Source organism: Narcine bancroftii, chromosome 1 (genome assembly GCF_036971445.1).
Source record: "Narcine bancroftii isolate sNarBan1 chromosome 1, sNarBan1.hap1, whole genome shotgun sequence".
NCBI lineage: Eukaryota > Metazoa > Chordata > Chondrichthyes > Torpediniformes > Narcinidae > Narcine > Narcine bancroftii.
The window spans coordinates 405,510,899-405,530,437 of record NC_091469.1 but is presented as its reverse complement, the minus strand read 5'-3'; the positions used below and the strand labels follow the sequence as shown (position 1 = coordinate 405,530,437).

At 39.0% G+C, this 19,539-nt stretch overlaps 1 protein-coding gene and 1 long non-coding RNA gene across 13 annotated transcripts in view; one reads left to right on the top strand and one right to left on the bottom strand.

Moving 5' to 3' along the window:
- itgb8 (integrin, beta 8) overlaps nt 1–18,177 on the bottom strand; it is a 145,042-nt gene extending 126,865 nt beyond the window's left edge. For 5 of the 11 annotated variants that reach the window (XM_069913836.1, XM_069913837.1, XM_069913838.1 and 2 more), the window contains exons 1-5: nt 17,420–17,698; nt 17,125–17,210; nt 13,644–13,809; nt 4,064–4,310; nt 3,805–3,970 (exon numbers count right to left, since the gene is read on the bottom strand). In XM_069913836.1, coding sequence (XP_069769937.1) covers nt 3,805–3,970; nt 4,064–4,310; nt 13,644–13,809; nt 17,125–17,210; nt 17,420–17,543 — 789 coding nt within the window. In that variant the 5' untranslated portion in view covers nt 17,544–17,698. Of the gene's footprint in view, nt 1–3,804; nt 3,971–4,063; nt 4,311–13,643; nt 13,810–17,124; nt 17,211–17,419; nt 17,699–17,749 lie in introns of those variants that run through there. The other 6 variants (XM_069913843.1, XM_069913842.1, XM_069913844.1 and 3 more) reach the window with 4 other exon arrangements.
- Nucleotides 1–19,015, top strand: part of LOC138751510 (uncharacterized) — a 78,620-nt gene extending 59,605 nt beyond the window's left edge. For both annotated transcript variants that reach the window (XR_011350008.1, XR_011350007.1), the window contains exon 4: nt 17,083–19,015. This is a non-coding gene — a long non-coding RNA (uncharacterized lncRNA). The remainder of the gene's footprint in view (nt 1–17,082) is intronic.
- Nucleotides 19,016–19,539: the final 524 nt, after the last annotated feature.

Genomic DNA, 19,539 nt, shown 5'->3' with positions numbered 1-19,539 from the left:
TCCAGTTGGACATTCCATACAAATCACAGGACAAACTGCAGAGTTACTGAAGGAAATCAGTTAGTACAGAACAACTGCAATGTCATTTTACTTCTGTGAGGTTACTTAAGAGTCTGATAACAGCAGGAAATAAACTGTCCTTTGATCTGCTGGTGTGTGATTTCAAATTTATGAATCTTCTTCCTAGCAGGAGGAGAGAGAAGAGTGTGCAGCCTGGATAGGTTAAGTCTTTCAATATGTTGAATGATTTTCCAAAGCTTTGGGAACTATTGATGCAGTGGATGGAGAGGATGGGCAGGGTGGAAAGGGAGGAGTGGAGAAAAGCGTTTGTGTGACGGCCTGAGCTGAAATTTCTTGCGGTCTTACCACGTAGCGCTGCATCCTGATGGGATCATTTCAATGGTGCATCTGTAAATGTTAAGGGACACAACTGACAGGCTTCTGAGGAAGTTGAACTGCAGATGTACATTCTTGACTGTTGTGTTGACCAGTTCATGTCACTGGAGATGTTTACTATCAAGATCTGAAAGATGTCTACTATTTCCACCCTGTTGATGTGGACAGTGGAGTAAGCCCCACCACATTCATAATATCTGACCAGTACCTTAGTTTTGGTGACAATGAGGAAGTGATTATGTTTTGGCACTAAGCTGTCAGTCCTTCTATATTCTCTTTGTCGTTTGAGATCCTGCCCTATTAGAATGATAACATTGATGGAATTGGTGTGGTGTTTAGCCACACAGTCATGGTTCCACAAGGACTGAGTAGGGCCCCAGTTTTGATGATGCTTATGGAGGAGACGCTCACCAATTGCAGCCTGTGGAGAGGAAGTTGAGGATCAATCTGTGGTGGTTATTTTTGGTGCTGGTGTACCCAGGAATGGGGAACTGTACATCATTGGCTCACTAGCGTCCTGTTCTAAATGAGCACAGAATGCATTCAGCTTATCAGAGACAGATGCGCTATGGCTTGCTATTCTGCCCTCTTTTGCATTATAGCCTATGCATTCCACTGCAGAGTTGCCTGGTGCCCGAAAGGTTCATCTGGGACTAAAGTCTGGGCTGATGCTACCTTTTGGCATCTCTGAGGCCTTGCAGAGGTAATAAATGGATTTCTTATATTGGGCTGGGCCATTTGATTTCAACTCTCCAATGCAAGGTGCAAAAGTGCTGGAGAAACTCAGCAGATCATGAGGCATCCACAGGAAATAAAAGGTAAACAATGTTTTAAGCTTGAACCCCTTGTCGGGATCACATCAGTCATGGCCTGAAGTCATGAGTGGACTTCGTATTTCAGCCATGGTTTGTGGCTGGGAGGCACGTGGATTGTTCTCTTTGGCAGCCAGGCCTCCACACACTTGCTGATTAATTCAGTGATGACTTGCCAGCAAACTCTTGGCTATTGGTTAAGGGAGAATGTAGCCACTTAAAAGGCTCAATTTAAAAAAAAATTACAGGCAAATTCTCAAGGGGTATAAATAAAACTAGTTAATTCATAGTGAACAAACATAATCCTCAGTAGAAAGCTGAAATAATTATGTATTCTAATTATTACAATTAGACACCATAAGATTAATATCATAATTTATTAAAATGAAAATCACTCACAATATACATCACAACTCCAAGATCAAACTGAGGCTGCCCATATTTTTTTTAATTTAGAGATTCAGCTGTGATGAATGTGCTTTGATTAATCTTTAGTTTAATAACTATATTTCACACACACATATATCTTATCAAAGTTTCTTTTGGGTGGACAAGGACACAAAAACAAAAGATATTTGCATTTTAAACACAAAGAGAGAAGGTGGCAGCTGACATCATCTCAGAAACAGAAGTCTGCTGTGACTACAGATACAGAGAGAGAGAGAGAGAGAGAGAGAGAGAGAGAGAGAGAGAGAGAGAGATGAAAGTCTTTATCATGGTTCTTGAGATATTAAGAACAATGGAGTGCTGGCTTCATTAAAAACTGAAGTATTTAAGTACTCAAGGAGGCCATCTGTTTAAATACAAGACCCTTTGCTTTTTTTAAAAAACTTGAGAAGCATTTTCCTGTTCAATCCCAGACAGTGCAGAAGCAGGAGAGAAACATAATAAAGAGACAATTAATTTGATTTTAAGTTTGGGAAGTCAAAGATTAAATTACGTTTTTCTGGTGTGAAGATATTAAAAGGTTCAGAAGACTTCAAAGAAAAAATGTTATGATGTAATTCCATGTGATATGAAAGATCTGTATGGAATATATTATTAAAATCAGGCATTTTTGAGTCATTTGAAGAAGACTTGGCCATCCTGTGAGACACAAGATTGAGAAAGCAGCAATATTTGAAGGAAAACTGCCTGTTCTCTCCTGAATAAAAGGAGGAAAGCCATAAGTGGTATTTTAAAATAGTCACTCTGACTGCCTCTAAGAAAAGACGGCAGCCGATGAAAAAAAGGTCACTCTTGATTATGAAAGAAATCTTTGTTGAAAAACAAACTCCATAACTATCAGGCAAGATCACAGGGAGATTGCAAAATCATTCGCATGAAGAAATATTGCTTCTGAAAACAACTCTACAACTGCCGCAAAACTACAAATTGCATGACTTGTTCATGACAACAAATCCTGATTCAAAAAGGTAGTTGTGAGTTTAAAGAGGTCTGAAGACATGATGTTTCAAAATGATTCATGAACTGCAATTTAAAATTCTTAAAGTTCAACATGAGATATTGGTGCTGAAATTTAAAATTGACTTTTCAGAATTGTGACTAAACTGTAATAGTGAAATTTGGCCACACATACATACATTTTACATTTGCGCATAGTGGGGTTAAATTTAGAGTTTTATAAGAAATGTTATGTTATTAATAGTTTAATAAAAATTATTATTTTGAATTTACCATGGTCTGGTGAATTTTCCATTGCTGTTCCTTTGTTAGTTCATAACAAAATTTGTTAGTTTGTAACGATAGAACAGTAACACAGGCTGTCCTCAATTATATCTCTGTGACCAATTAACCTTCTAATCTGTATGTCTTTGGATCGAGGGAGGAAACCAGAGCATCCTGAAGAAACCCACACTGTCATAGGGAGAAAGTACAAACTCCTTAGACAATGGCAGATTCAAATTCAGAATGCTGGGTCTGTAATAGTGTTACAGTCACCATGCTGCCCTAACCATTTACTTTTGTTTTTACATGCACCATGAGATTTTTGTGAGTGATGTTGATGACCCTGAACATGCTGACAAATTAGACACCCCTGTGTTTGACGAGGCAGGACCTCACAGAATGTCAAAGCGACTTCTGTGAGTTCATGCTGAGATTCAGATGTGCGGAGTAGTCGTCTCCCAGTGCAAGCTGGAAAAGTTGTAGGCAGTCAACAATATTCAGGCATAGATACACTTGCACAATACAAGATTTTTTAAATGGTTTTGGCCTGATCATTTTAAAAGGAATTGGTTCTACAGATTAGACAGAAAGGACTGCAAAAGGTGGAATTTCAAGCAAAATACAAAGAGCTGGAGAAACTCGGTGTCAGGCAGGATCTGCAGAGGGAAGTGGACAGTCAATATTTCGGGTCAATGCCCTGCTTCTGGACACTTGTTTATGGTCATAATCTTGCATCATGTCTCAAGAGTCCTGAAGCAAGATCTTAATCCAAAACTGTGACTGCACATTTCTCTCAACATCTGCTGCCTGAGCCGTTCAGTTCCACCAGCAGCTTGTTTCTTTAGGCTCCATATATTAGCTATATTGAGTTTCTCTGGCAAAAACAGATAGTATAGTTTTTGGATCAACTCTGTGAAACAAGACATACCTCACAAACTGCAACTTGAAGCAAAGCATCTAAACCTCCCTCAGGTGTGTCTTCATTTCCAGAAATGGTTTGTTTCTCCACTGCTTCCTTGAATTCAGTTATATTATTAGTTAATGACAGCACATGCATAAACCCATGTGCAGGATGGCAGGATGTTTCATAAACACTGCATTAAAAGAAAACAAATGTTCCAGTATTTATGTTCATACAAATATCCCTGAATTGTAGATGTTTGATTTCATTTTAATTAAATGTTTACCTGCATGGATTAATAAGCTTGTCTGGGTGAATGTTAATATATGGAGACACTGGTTTATCAACAAATGATCCAAACCCAAATTGGAAATCTCTGGAATATTTAGCCATCTTCTGTGATACAGAATATCCCATGGAGTGCAGTCTTTCCAAATTAGTCACCATAGATGCTGATGTATCAACCAAATGATAGAGATCCACAGGATAGTTTTTCAGTTGATGAACATCCACAATCAAACTTGTCTCACCACCTATTTCACAAAAAAAATAGGAACGACAGAGTGGTTATTAAATGGCAACAGATTATCTTTTTGGAATTAACACACCAAAATTTGGAGATGTGAAATATTTTCTGGGGAGGCATCGTTAATAAATGAAAACAGAAACACAATCACACATGGGTCTTTATCCAGAATTTCCTTTCAAATTTGAATCATTGTATATTTTTTCCATCGACTTTGCAGCTTTTCCTAACTATTTTGAATTTTGCCAAAGTTTCTGAAAAACATTTGGCTCGCCAAGTCCCTGGGGCCATACAGTACAGACCTCACGTTACTATAAGAAATGAGGAAAGAGATTGATGATGATCTTTGCATCCCCTCTGGCCACAGATAGGGTGAAGGTTTGGAGGATGGAAAATGTAGTACCCTTGTTAAAAAAAGGTAACAGGGATAAATGTATGAACTACATGCCAATGCGTCTTACATTCATAGTAAACTAATGAAGAGGATTCTTAGGTACAGAATTTCAGGGAATTTTGAGAAGCATAGTCCCATTAGGCATAGCATCCATAGGTTTGTGTTAGTTCTACACGAGCTTCAATGAGATTCTCAAGGAGTTGACAAAAGAAATTGATGTCGAGAGGATGAGCTGATGTGGTTCATGTAGATTTTAGTAAGGTATTTGACAAGATTCCTGATGGTTGTCTCATCCAGAAAGATAAGCAGCATGGTATCCATGGAACCTTGACTCATCAATTCAAAATTAGCTTGTCCACAGAGGAGAGAGGGTGGTAGTTGACGAAGACATATTTTGCATGGAGGTAGGGAGGTCAGTGACCAGTGGCATTCCACAGGTATCTGTTTAGATACCCCTGCTCTTTGTCATTTTCATCAATGACTTGGATGAAGAAGTGGAGAGGTTGGTCGGTAAGTTTGCAGGTGACCTAAAGATTGGAGCTGCTGTAGATAGTGTAGAAGATTGTCATTGGCTAAAACAGGATATGGAAAGGATGCCAAATGGGCATAGAAGTGGCAGATTGAGTTCAATCTAGAAAAGCATGAAGAAATAAACTTTTGAAGATTGTACTTGAAGGCAAAGGACATGGTTATTGGCAGGATTCTTCACAGTGTGGGGGACTGGAGGGAACTTGTCCATAAATCTCGCAAGATTGCCACACCAGTTGACACCTTTTTCCCAAGGTGGCACTGGCCAATACCAAAGAACAACTGCTTAAGGTGAGAGGATGAAAATTTTGGGAGAGATATCAGAGGTAGTTTTTTTTTAAACTTACTCTAAGCAGAGGGTGCCTGAAATGCACTGCTAGGGGTAGCGGGTGCAGGCTGATACAATAGGGATATTTAAAAGGTTCTTAGGGGTATTTAAAAGACTTTAAATGACAATAACATAATGAATGAATTGCATATAAGCAAATGCGTACCCGAGGGAGATTTGGTATGCAACTCAACTTAGTAATAATAAATGAAACCATGTCACACCCATTATTAGACTTGTATTAAAATAATAAGAATATAAAAAAAACAAATCTAATCCTTCCACCACCTCTCCTCCCCCCCTCCCCATCACTTCTAATCAATGTTACCTTTTTTGAGAAGAAAAAGAAATCAATAATGATGTGAAAGGGTAACTCCCAAGAACATACAAAGAATTACCGGAATGTGTAACATATTGACTCTTCCAATTATAAAAAAAATTCTAAGAATGTGCCCTATAACTTCATAAATTGAAACTTTCTATCTTTAGCATTATACCTGATTTTATCTCAACTTTATTATGTATGCTTATTATGTTAAACTCAATAAAAAATATTAAAGAGAATGGAAAGAATTTAAAGTGGAGGGTTGCGGACTGCGAGGGAAGGAAGGGGTGGATGGATCTCTCATGGGTTTAAATAAGTTGGTGCAACATTTTGGGCTGAAGGGTCTGTACTATCACTGGATGCAAATGTGTACACACATACACAGCACCTAATAACCTGAATATGCCTGGGAATGTCTGATCTCTGAAGCTAAGCAGGCACAGAACTAGTCAGTACTTGGAGTGGAGACTGCCGAGAAACACCAGGTGCTGTAGGTTTCTGTGAAGGGCGCTGGACAAAGTGACGACTCTCTGTCTGCCTCATGGTAGGCAGAAGTTGAAGAATTTCATGCATTTTACATTCTAAATGTAGTATTATGTGACAATAATGGAAACTTTAACTTCACACACACACACACACACACACACACACACACACACACACACTTGCATACAGTTATACGCACACCAAAACTAAAACCTCTGTTATCTGGAATTCAAGCAACTGGACTTATTTGGCATCTATCCATCCCCATAGACACTGCATATCGGGGGTTTTACTGTATATGTAAATAAAACAAAAGGAACACTATAGCTACTGTGAATAGGAAATATGAATAAATGGTGACAAATTTGGAACCATAAAGCCATAGAACATTACAGCATTTAAAAAAGGCCCCTTCAGGCCTTCTAGTCTGTGCCAAATCATTTTTTTTTTGCCTAGTTCCACTGACGTGTGCCCAGTCCATAGCATTCCATACCTCTCCCATCCATCTACTTGTCCAAATTCGTCTTAAATGTTAAAATTAAGCCCACATTCACCTTAGCTGACAGTTCATTCCACACTCCCACCACTCTCTGTGTGAAGAAGTTCACCCTCATGTTCCCCCTAAACATTTCCCCTTTCACTCTTAACCCAAGTCCTCAGTTTGTATCTCACCTACCCTCAGTGGGGAAAAAAAACTTATCTACATTTACTCAGTCTATCCCCCTCATAATTTTAAATATCTCTAATGAATCTCCCTTAATTCTTCTAAGCTCTGGAGAACTAAGTCCTAACCTGTGTACCTTTTCCCTACAACTCAGTTCCTGAAGTCTGGGTAATATCCTCGTAAATCTTCTCTGCACCCTTTCTATCTTATTGAAATCTTTCCTGTAGTTAGGTGACCAAAACTGCACACAATTCTCCAAATTTGGCCCTCACCAATGTCTTATACAACTACCATAACATTCCAACTCCAAAACTCAATACTTTGATTTATGAAGGCCACTATGCCAAAAGTTCACTTTATAACCCAATCTTCCTGTGATGCCACTTTCAGTGAATTATGTATCTGCACTCCCAGACCCCTGTATTCTACTGAACTCCAGTGCCCTATCATTTACTATGTATATCCTTTCTTGGTTTGTTCTTCAAAAATGCAACATCTCACACTTGTCTGCATTAAATTCCATCTGCCATTTTTCAGCTCATTCTTCCAGGTGGTCCAGATCCCTCTGCAAGCTTTGAAAACCTTCTTCACTGTCTTTCCACAATGCTCCAATCTCAGTGACATCTGTAAATGTACTAATCCAATTTACGTTATCATCTAGATCAGTGATATACATGAGAAACAACAATGGTCCCTGCACTGATCCCTGAGGCGCACCACTAGTCACAGGTCTCCAGTCTGAGAAACAATCATCCACTACAACACTCTGGCTTCTCCAGTCCAGCCATTGTTATATCCAGTTCACTATTTCGTCATGAATACCTAGCATCCGAATCTTCCTGATTAACTTCCCATGTGGGACCTTGTCAAAAGCCTTACTGAAGTCCATGTAGACAATATCGATGGCCTTTCATCAAATTTCCTGGTAATTGCCTCAAAAATTCTATAAGGTTGTTTAAACACAACCTACTATGCACAAAGCCATGTGGACTATCTCAATCAGTCCCTTGCTATCCAAATAATTGTATAATTGACTTACTACAGATGTCAGGCTCACTGGCCTATAATTTCCAGGGTTAATTTTGGAGCCTTTATTTTTATTTTTTAAACTATAGAACAACGCAAGTACCCTCCCATCCTCCAGCACCACACCTATGGCTAAGGAAATTTTAAGTATTTCTGCCAAAGCCCCTCCAATTTCTACACTAGCTTCCCTCAGTTTGATGGAATATCTTGTCAGGCCGTGGGGAATTTTCCACCCCTATTTACTTTAAAGCAGCAAGCACTTCCTCTTTTTTAATTAGTATCGGTTTCATGACCTCACTGCTTGTTTTCCTAACTTCCTACGACTCTGGGCCTGTTTCCTGATGTAAAAAAAAATTAAGATATCCCCCATTTCTTTTGGTTCTATACAAAGCCGACCACTCTGATCTTTTGTCCCTTACTATCCTTTCGCTCTTAATATTAGTGTAGGATCCCTCAGAATTTTCATTTGTATTTTCTGCAAAGCAATCTCATGCCTTCTTTTAGCCATCCTGATTTCTTTCTTGAGGTTTTCTTGCATTTTTTTTTAAGTCAAGTGCCTCATTTGTTCCATGTTGCCTACACCTGCTATAAATCTCTCTCTTCTTCTGAACCAGATTCCCAAAATCCTGCTAAAACCAATGTTCCCTGTGCCTGCTATCTTTGTCATTAATCCTGACACGAACAAGCAAACTCTGTACTCTCAAAATTTCACCTTTGAAGGTTCTCCATTTACCTCACACATCCTTGTCTGAAAACATCTTCCAAATCCACATGTTCTAGATGCTTTCCTCAAAATTGGCCTTCCTCCAACTTAGAATTTCAAAGTAATAGCATTTTGATCACTGGACCCAAAATGTTCCCCTACAGAAATTTCTGTGACCTGTCCTGTTTCATTCCCTATTAGGAGATCCAAATTCTTTCAAAGAGAATTTAATGCAATTTGCTATCAGTTGTTTTTTCATTGCCAAATTGTTTTTATATTAATTGGAACACTTCTTTCAAAAAAGTGATAGAAAATATTTATGAGAAAATCAGTTCTTTGCATGGGATTCCACAACATTTATTTGAGAATATCTTCTTTGGCTTGGCTTCACGGACGAAGATTTATGGAGGGGTATGTCCACGTCTGCTGCAGGCTCGCTGGTGACTGACAAGTCCGATGCGGGACAGGCAGGCACGGTTGCAGCGGTTGCAAGGGAAAATTGGTTAGTTGGGTGTTTCCTCCTTTGTCTTTTGTCAGTGAGGTGGGCTCTACGGTCTTCTTCAAAGGAGGTTGCTGCCCGCCAAACTGTGAGGCACCAAGATACACGGTTGGAGGCGAGATCAGCCCACTGCCGGTGATCAATGTGGCAGGCACCAAGAGATTTCTTTTGGCAGGCCTTGAACCTCTTCTTTGGTGCACCTCTGTCTCGATGGCCAGTGGAGAGCTCGCCATATAACACGATCTTGGGAAGGCGATGGTCCTCCATTCTGGAGACGTGAGCCATCCAGCGCAGTTGGGTCTTCAGCAGCTTGGATTCGATGCTGTCGGCCTCTGCCATCTCGAGTCCTCCACTTTTCCATTAATTTCCTTTTGCAGCTTCTGTTGCCATTTTAATCCCCATCTCTGTGCATCTTCTGCTTTTCCATTCACGTCTGTGCTCTCAATCTGGATTATCTGATTGCTTCTCTCTTTGTCTTCTTTTTTTTTCCTTTTCTCCTTTGGAGTGGGAGATTGGCAAATCATACAGTACAATGTCATTGAAAGTGAAGGGAATGAGACTCAGGTTATTCAGCAAGTTAATGGCTTCAGGATGATCATCCATATTGACTCTTTCTGTCTTGCATTAATGCTATGTACATATGGTAAGTTACCAATGATGAACAGATGGTTTTGCCCACATTGACAACTGTGCTTTACAGTTCCACTCTGTCCTCTCGGTGCACACCCACCTGTGCTGTTCTTTTATTTTACATGTAAATTACAGAGGCCAATTCTGACATCTTCAATAAGGGTTTCTGGATTATTTCAATTTCTTGGTTGCTATTTTATGGACCCATGTCACGTGCATGTGTACTCCTTAAACAGTAACCTGTTTATTGAATTATTAATTTAAATAAAAATAGACAAAGCACAGTAACAGGCCATTTCAGCCCACTCAATTAACCTACATCCCCAGTACATTTCAAACCATGGGAGGAAACCGGAGCCCCTGGGGAAAACCTAGATAGACACAGGGAGAACATATAAACTCTTTACAGACAGCAGAAGATTCGAACCCTGCTCATTGGTGCTGTAAAAGTGTTGTACTAACCGCTAAGCTTGAAATTAATGTATATTCCTTATATCAAATTTCAATTGACACATTGTTTGCATCAGAATCATAATTTTTTTTATTCTGCTCTTTCACAATGCAACACTGAGATACAGCAAGTCATGCCAATTTGCTTCTGTTGTTAATCAGAATTTAACTTTCATCCTTATGTGGAGTAAGAATGAGCAGCTGCTGTGGTGCAAAACAAACACTGGCTCTGGTGTTAAAATGGATATGAAGCATTCTGCTTTTGCATATCTCAATTAATTGGTTTATGTAAGTTGTTAATCTTCAGCATAAAAAGCACAGCTGCCAAAATACTGAAGAGATTGTGACTTGACTTCTAGGGCACAACAATGAGTGAAAAGATTTGGAATTGGTGTTTTTAAAGCATAAATCACTGTAAACATCTTAGAGTGTTTAACGTACAGTTACATTTACAGCATAGAATTTCTAAGGTGAATATTAGCATTCATTTAGTTGCAAACTCGATTACTATTTTGCACCGGAACAGAAAATGATGGGAATGCTTCTCAGTTTGGTCAAAGTCCATAAAACAAATCATCAAGTTATCAACTCAAATTTCCAGCCTTTTCAGTTTTGCAGATTTGGAATACAGAGGTTGTTAATTGAGGTATCAAATAATCCTAAAGCAATATTGCACAAAACAACTTTCCTTGAGTATTCAACTTTTAATCAGAGTATACATGGTTAAAATAGATAAAAATCTAATTTGCAAATTATCTATAATCTAATTGATGGTCTAATTTATCATCCACTGAGTAATATTAAAGTTTTAAAATTTATTTATACCAATTTTGTACAACAAGTGTTTCCATTGCAATACAATAGCTTTCATACTTGAGAGAAGAACATTTTTATCCTTTTGGCTTTGTAAAAAATGAAAATTCATCAAACTAGAAACAGTAATTTTGTTATTTTCCATTAGTGATTTTATGATTCACAATTTTGGAATAGTAATTAAAACAGAATAATCCTGTTTATGTCCTTCAAAGGCATGAATTCATTAGTTAATACAAATAAATAGTCACAGTTCAATCTATATTTCTGGACAATAAATAATATTTAAACTAAATTTAATGACCAACATGAAAAAAATATCAGCTTTAGAGACCTGGATGATCTGTCGTCTGGCACCTCAAACACTGAATTCTGTCTCCACTAAATCCTTCAAATCTACTGGCAACCAAATATTAACAACCAAATATTAATGCCCTCTCCTAACATCTCCACTTTGTCATTCAAATTCCCTGCATCAGATTCCTGAAATATACATTTTAGTGTGAATATTAACACAACAGGATAATAAAGAAAATGATCCAAGGATGTCCACTGAATGGTGGGAAAGGCTGGCTAAAAACAGAGAACAGGCACCTGGGAAGACTTCAATGATGGCATAATATACAAGGAGTGAAAGTGTACAAGCAGATCTAATGAAAACAAGTATTAATTATAATAAGGTCACTCCATTCTTTGGAGGCCAGAGCCTTGAATCTCTCCATCAAGCATGAAAATAAAAACATGGCAAAATAACCACTGAATCTCCTGTTTAATCTCAAGCAGAGTCTGCACATTTCAAATTAGGTTCAAAAAAAATTTTTTTAAACTAAAGTTTTATAATTTCTTGCTTTCCCTTGTTCTTAAAAAGTTGAAGGACCTGAAATATTCATTCTGTTTCTCGCTCCACAGGTGCTGATCATCCATATTTTTTCAATGTTTTCTGCCAATATTATTGATTTGTTTTATAAATATGATTTTTAGACTCATAAAAATCATGTAGTTTTATAGCATGGAAGCAGGCGCTGAGGTCTAACATTCACGACAACCAAATTATCCATGTAACTTAGTTCCATATGCTTGCATTAAGCCCGTATCTTTTTACACCTTTCCGACCCATGTCCCATCTCAATGTCTTCTACACATTTACAATTATATCTATCGCTACCATTTCCTCCAGAGGCCCATTCCAAAACCTATAGGTGAAGAAATTGCACCTCAAGTCCCTTGCAAATCACTTTATATCTATGCCCTTAGAGTGTTTCCCTTGCCCTGGGAAAAAGACTATGACTACATTCCTGGTCTATGACCCTCATGAATTGTTATACCTCTATACTCAACCTCCTCTGCTCCAGAGAGAAAAGTTCCAGTGTATCCAGCCTCCCCTTACAACTCAGGCCATCTAGTCCCAGCAACATTCTCATGAATCTTTCCTGTACCTGTTCCAGCTTTACAACATTGTTGCTTTAGCTAGTTAACCGGAACTGCATGCATTACTCCAAATGTGGTCTCAAAGTCTTGGACAGTTGTAGCATATTTCTACTCCTGTACTCAGTGCCCTGGTTTAACTTACTGAAGGGCAACACTTCACACTTATCCATCTTAAAATCCATATGCCTTGGCTCACTTCCCCAGTTCATCTGGGTCCTGTTACACACAGAAATGACCTTCTTCACTGTTCACTGCACCACCAACTTAGGTATTAATTAAGGGGAAAGAGCAGGAGGAAGAATTCTACAAAGCTTTTTGCCACACAAAAAAAAGTATCTAATTCAAAACATACCCTTTTTATTTGAGTGTTATACACAGATCTTTTTATGCATCTGTTTCTAGAATGCTCTGCTGAGGCTATTCGTGCGTCAAGTGGAGCTATGAATATAAATAATTTATATTTATCACACAGCAGCATATCACAGGAACCATGGTCACTCTGTCAAAGATCCTGGATAAAATGCCACTGGTTTTTCTCATAGAAAGGAATAAGCCATCACCTTGTTCAACCAGGTTATTAGATATGCTGAATGGCCTGTTTATTCCATGGTTCTAAAATGGCAATAAGACTACTAAACAGGAATATATTCAAAGCAATGTAAAAATATTGGCAAATTGATTATTTTTTTGTTTCTATGAATTTTACTGTGGGGAGTCTTTTTCCAGTTGTTTATAATTAATGCATCTTTGCACTAAAAACATGCTTTAAAAATATAAGAAAATACCAAATTTTGTGCAATGCCAAGGAAGTAATCTACAATTCAAACAGAACTACTGAATCTAGCTAATATTCATAAAGCTTTGCAAACAGCAAAGTATTATTTTGCAAAAGTAAAATTATGAGCAGATGTTGATGTAGACCATGATTATTATGAGCATTATTTTACCACAGAAAGATAATATCAAACAACATTTAAAACTCTCATCATGACCAATAAGCCTAAATGCAAAAAAAAACTGCTGAAACATGACAGACATTATAAGACAAAAATAATTACTTTCACACCTGGTCGTAGATGTAAAGAGACTTTTCCAGGGGCCAGCTGAGAATTTTTTTCTTCTTCCACTATTTTTTTTACATCATGGGATTCAATGAAATCTGAATCGCAGCCTTTTTGAATTAGGTTTGTGATCGTGTCACATCTCTTCTGCGGTGATTCACCTGAAAATTCCTAATGGATGGAATATTTACAGTGTAAATGAAATAAAATTGAAAGCCGACACTGAATCATTGCTAATCATCCAATACACATAAATAGTGATGCTTTTTGTTTCATGACTGATTACAAAATTAAATGCAAACTGCCCCAAGATAAAGTCAACAAGAAGTCCATATAAACAAGACTTTTAATGTTGTAAAACATCATCAGGTATTTGGCAAGAGCAATAATCTAAACAGCATTAGCACTGATTCAATAAGGAAAAATTAAGTAACGTAATAAAAGATGAAAATTTAAAAACCATCTTAAAGAAAGTGGAGATAATATAGAGAGGGAATTTCTGGTCCAGGCATAACAAATGGAAGATACAACCATCAATGGTCCTGCAGAGAAAACTGATATGTGCATGACGAATAAAGAGGTCACAGAAGATCACAAGGCTAGAGTAAGACCATGGAGGGTTTTTGAGAACAACAAGAAGAATTTCAAAACAAAAGAGAATAAAGCTCCTCACTGTGTTGCTGGGAAATTAATCCCCAATTTTTGACTCAGTGGGCAACCTTCCCTTTCAGCTACTTAGGTTCTGCTGAAATTTATTGGTGCAAATGGATCACCGAGTGTTGAGAAGCCTCTGGCTAAATGAGGGTCTGAGGTGTTACAGAATTATGCTAATATTAATCTTTAAGCAATAATATATTAAATTTTAGGGAAATATCTTGTGGGTTGGAAATAGGGAAACACACACAACACCATTTTGGAGAAACAATGAGTCTGCTATGTCCAGCTGTAAACAGACCAATAAAACTAGATTTGATTGTTCTGTAGAAATACAATGAATGTTTACTCAGAAAGACATACAGAAAACCATTTGCTTCATGAGTGGTTTCTGAGAAATGAAATTTCAAACAGAGCCAGTAGTGATGTCATGTGATTACAATAATTCAAGAAAGCATCTTTAATACAATGAACCACTTTCATCTGAATTCAGTAACATTCTGTGAGAAAGGAATGCTATTGTGTTCTCCTTGTCAAGAGAGGAAAACATAATCAAAATGGCTTTGGAAAAGATGGCCGCTTCGACTGTCTTTCTTTGTTGAGAGAGTCGTGCTACTGTGGTCATTGTAATGGATATTTCATCTAAAACCCTTTCCTGGGTTTATGAAATAATCCTAAAAATCACAAGTTCCATAATGTCCATGCAAGAGAAGGGAATTGAGGAAGAAACATTTCTCTGAAAGCAACTCTACAAGAAGTTGTGAGTTTTAGAAGTCTGATGACTTAGGGCCTCACTTACTCCATAACAATTTTTGAAAAACAGTTTAAAAATTCTAAGTTTCAACACAAAAGATGTACAAGACTGAACTTTGAAAATGACTTTTCAGAATAGTGCCTGAACTGTAATGGTTTGGGGTCTTCTCCACACACGCACATTTGCGCATTGAAGGGTTAAGTTTAGAGTTAAGTAAGAAATGTATTATTAATAAAAATTATTGTTTTGAAGATACCATTATCTTGGTGAATTTTTATGGCTGCTGGTCTATGTCATAACACAACGAAGAGGATCTCTGGCTCAATCTGGGACAAGTGGGCAAGGGCAAACAATACGGGTTGGTCTGGGATTGGGGGAAGTTTAGAGGGTAGCTGTGGCAGGGAGGGGGGTGACTGGTCAGAAAAGGAATACAGTGCTGTCCTTTGTTTTGCTGAACTACAGTAGGCAGTGCATTTTAGAAAATAATAAAGCAGGCAGTATGATTCATTCTATTTTTTTTTAATGTACCTTTCCTTCCTGGTGTTCAACATAGAAATATCTAATGTTTCTCAACTGAATCCTTATTTATTTCAGGTTTGAAGATAAACAATCAAGAGGTCACAATGGGAAGATAACTCCAAAGATTTCATACTCATAACAAACACTGGAAGTCATCAATGTGTTCCAGTACATAGCCTTCTCCTTGCATGTAGCTCTGGAGTTCAGCAGATCCATGATATACAGTGAGCACCACATATTGTGGCTGCACACTGTTAGTGTCAAGTAGATATTCAACGATACAATCCAGTTTACAGGTTTCATAAACTTAGCTCAATGTCAAATAATATACCAAAACTATAAACAGATGGATTGTGCCCAAGCAATTGCAAGGAAGACTAGAAGAGTTAGGTATAGAGGAGGTTTATGGCATTCACCAAAACCAATGTAGTTACATTCCCCCTGGTGACTTATGCTAAACATTTTGCTCTCCACCACCAAATTTGCTTTAATAAATCAAACTGAAAGTGGGATTTAATGTACAATCACTACCATATTGGTTTTTAGTTTGTGCTATTCAGGACTATTTTCATGCCTTCTGTTTCTGTCTTTTCAATGAGAAATTGGGTTGAATTTTGTCATGTTTGATGCCATTCTGGGGTTGAGAGGGTTGCCATGCCTATGCAGAGAGACTGAGATGTCTGGGACAATACTCAGTGGAGTTTTGAAAAATGAATGGTGATCTTATAGAAGCATAAGAAATTATGAAAGGAGCAGAAAACTTTCTGATTAGGACTCAGGAACATAATATCAAGCTTTAGCAAAGTATATAGGGTAGAAATAAAAAAGTACTGCTTCTCCCAAATCGTAATAAATCTGTTGAATTCTCTGCCCAAGGAAGCAGCAGAGGGCTGCCTCACTAACTACAAGATGTAGATAGATTTTTGAACAGTAGAGGATTAAGAGTCATGGGAAAAAGATGGGTAAGAGGAATGTTGAATAGCAGAGGAGGCTCCATGGGCCTGATGGTCTACTTGCTTCTTAAGTTATTGTGTTTTAATACTGGACTCACGCAAGCTGCATAACAAATTAGAACAGTGGAGGGATCACACCTTGTGGGGAAAGGTAACCTGGATGATGTCTGCATTCATGGGGATCCATTACCCAAATATCCAATCAATATGAAATAGCAGAGTGATGGACACCAACCACCTTTCTAAACTAAACAAGAAGAGATTTCAAAATGTTTGAGGAACTCAACAGGTAAAGCAGCATCCATAGATTAGACTCACAATGAGGAGTCAATGTCTCTGGAGGTAATCCACCGCCTGAAACGTTGACTGTCTATTGCCTCCCCATTGAGTCCCTCCAGCATTCGATGCTCTGCTCCAGTTTTCTAGCATCTGCAGTTTCTTTCTCTCCTTTGCCAACAAGAAACATTTTGCATCTTCTTAATAATAATGACATAGGCTTTATTTTTTTTTAAAGTTGATGGGCCTTTTGTGGTCTTATTGCTAATTTTGGTTAATATTTCTCAGGAGCTTAGAAATGCAGAATCATCAAGAAGACCATCCACATACCTTTTGAAAACACCATCCACATTCAGGACCAAGGAGGAGGCATTCAGAGCACCGGTTGGCTTTTTCGGCAGTGCATTTGCTCTTAACTGAAATGATGAAAGGGTGCAAACAATTAAAACCCTGTGGCTGATTATTTCTTTCTGGAGATCAAATATTCAATCAGTTTATGAGCCTTAATTGCTTCGAGAAACAAAACCCCGTTTTCATATAATACATTTCCCTTCAATCAGCGCTAATGGACTCGGAACAAGGTGTGTGAGGGAGGGAGAGGAAATAATGTCATTTGTCAACTCACCACCTGTCCTGCTTGCTGTCACCGCGATGGCCAAAATATGAACGACACTGAAGACTACTTTCGCTGGGATGTGCTTGGGTTTTGGAAAAGAACCGGCTGCGATGACAAACATGCGCAGCTCCATCGTGTGCACAGGCGCTGGGACAAAGCGTGCGAGACGAGCGCCGGAGCCGCGAAGAGAAGCTCACCGGCCCCAGAGCGAAGCATCCCCAGAGCAGCCGGCACTCGCTCACGGGCGCAGCCCCCACTCCTTTCTCTTTCTCTCCCCCTCCCCCCGCCACCCCCCCCCCCCCCCACCCCACCCCAACCCACACACTATTGTGCACACGCCTGGAAGTCGAGCGAAGCACCCACTCATTCAGCGAAAAGCCTATGGTAAGGCGAGGGAAGTCCAAAGGAGCGCAACGCACTCCCCCAACAGCCTGCATAACATCATGTTTCAGTTTTCCAGACGGAAGACAAAGAGAATCAAGGGCTCTTTGTTCCAAAAGACCTTTCCGAGAATCTTAAACAAAGCTGCAGCCGCGGATTCAACTGTTGATAAAATGGATAAAGACAGCTTCTCAGACTCTTTCCAGCCAAAACCACCGTTGCCACGGCAATGCAGGCGGAGACTGTGCTCTGCAGCGAATCGTTTGTTTTTTTTTAAAAGGTGCCAAGGACATCCCACTCAGCAAGTCGAAGGTTTTAAAAAAAAAACCACGCTGGAGAAATCGAGCTGGTCACAAGAACCGAGCTTTCGGCCTTGAGCAGTTTGCTCCTACCTCGATGAAGGGCTCAAGCCCGAAACGTTGGTGACACAGCCACACTGCTACATTGTTTGCTACACTGTTTGCCACATTGTTTGCTACACTGTTTGCCACATTGTTTGCTACACTGTTTGCCACATTGTTTGCTACACTGTTTGTTACATTGTTTGCTACACTGTTTGCCACATTGTTTGCTACACTGTTTGCCACATTGTTTGCTACACTGTTTGTTACATTGTTTGCTACACTGTTTGCCACATTGTTTGCTACACTGTTTGTTACATTGTTTGCTACACTGTTTGTTACATTGTTTGCCACACTGTATAACGCGCAGAGTTTCTCCGGTTCAATCACGGCGTCTGCAGACTTTCATTCGAAGATTGACCTCGACCATACCGCCCCACCACCACTGTCCAAGTCGATCTTCATTAAGGCAAACATCAGGGCATCTCTGATAAGTTATCTTACCAATAATAAATTATCCACCTCTTAACACATCGATCGTCATCAATAAAAACCAAAACGTGGGAACAGTCGGAAGCTCGGGCTATAACTGGAGAGAGAGAAAAAAAACCCAGAGAGTCGCAGGGCCTGGGAAGGAGGGGAGGGGTGGATTAGGGAGCCGGGTATTGAAATAGAAGACACTAAACCGAATTCAGATTTATTGTCAGAGTACAAAAATGACATTACATACAACCTTTTTTCCTGCAGACGCGACAGAATGACCATTAATTAGGAGCGTGCGCGACAATAAACCGTACACAACTTAAAACATGCCAACAAAGAATGCAAACAAACTGTGCAATACAAAGAGAACAAAAAAGAAAATCAATAAAGTGAACAAGAGTCCTGAAATGAGTCTCTGACTGAGTTTGTCCTTGAGGAGTCTGGAGGTGGCAGGATAGCACCTGTTCCTGAACCTAGTGGTGCTAATCTTGTGATACCTATACTTTCCTGATGGTAGCAGTCTGGGTGGTGAGGGTCTTTGATGATGGCTGCTGCTCTCCTAGGAAGTGTTCCCCTTAAATGTACTTAATAGTGAGGAGGGTTTTCCTGGCCTTTTGGAGGGCTTTACGCTCAGGGGTATTGGTGTTTCTATACCAGATCGTGATGCATCCAGTCAGCACACTTTCCACTACACCTCTGTAGAAATTTGCTACGGTTTCTGATGTCAGACCAAACCTCCACAAACTCCTGAGGAAGTGAAGGCACTGATGTGCTTTCTTCATGAATTTGGCAATTTCATGTAAATCACTCTCATTGGAGAAACAAATCATTTCTATTGTAATTCGTGATCTGCAATTTCAATTCTCTTTTTTTTTCCCCCCTCTGTATTGATACTATCAGGTCTGCTGTGCATTTCCAATGACA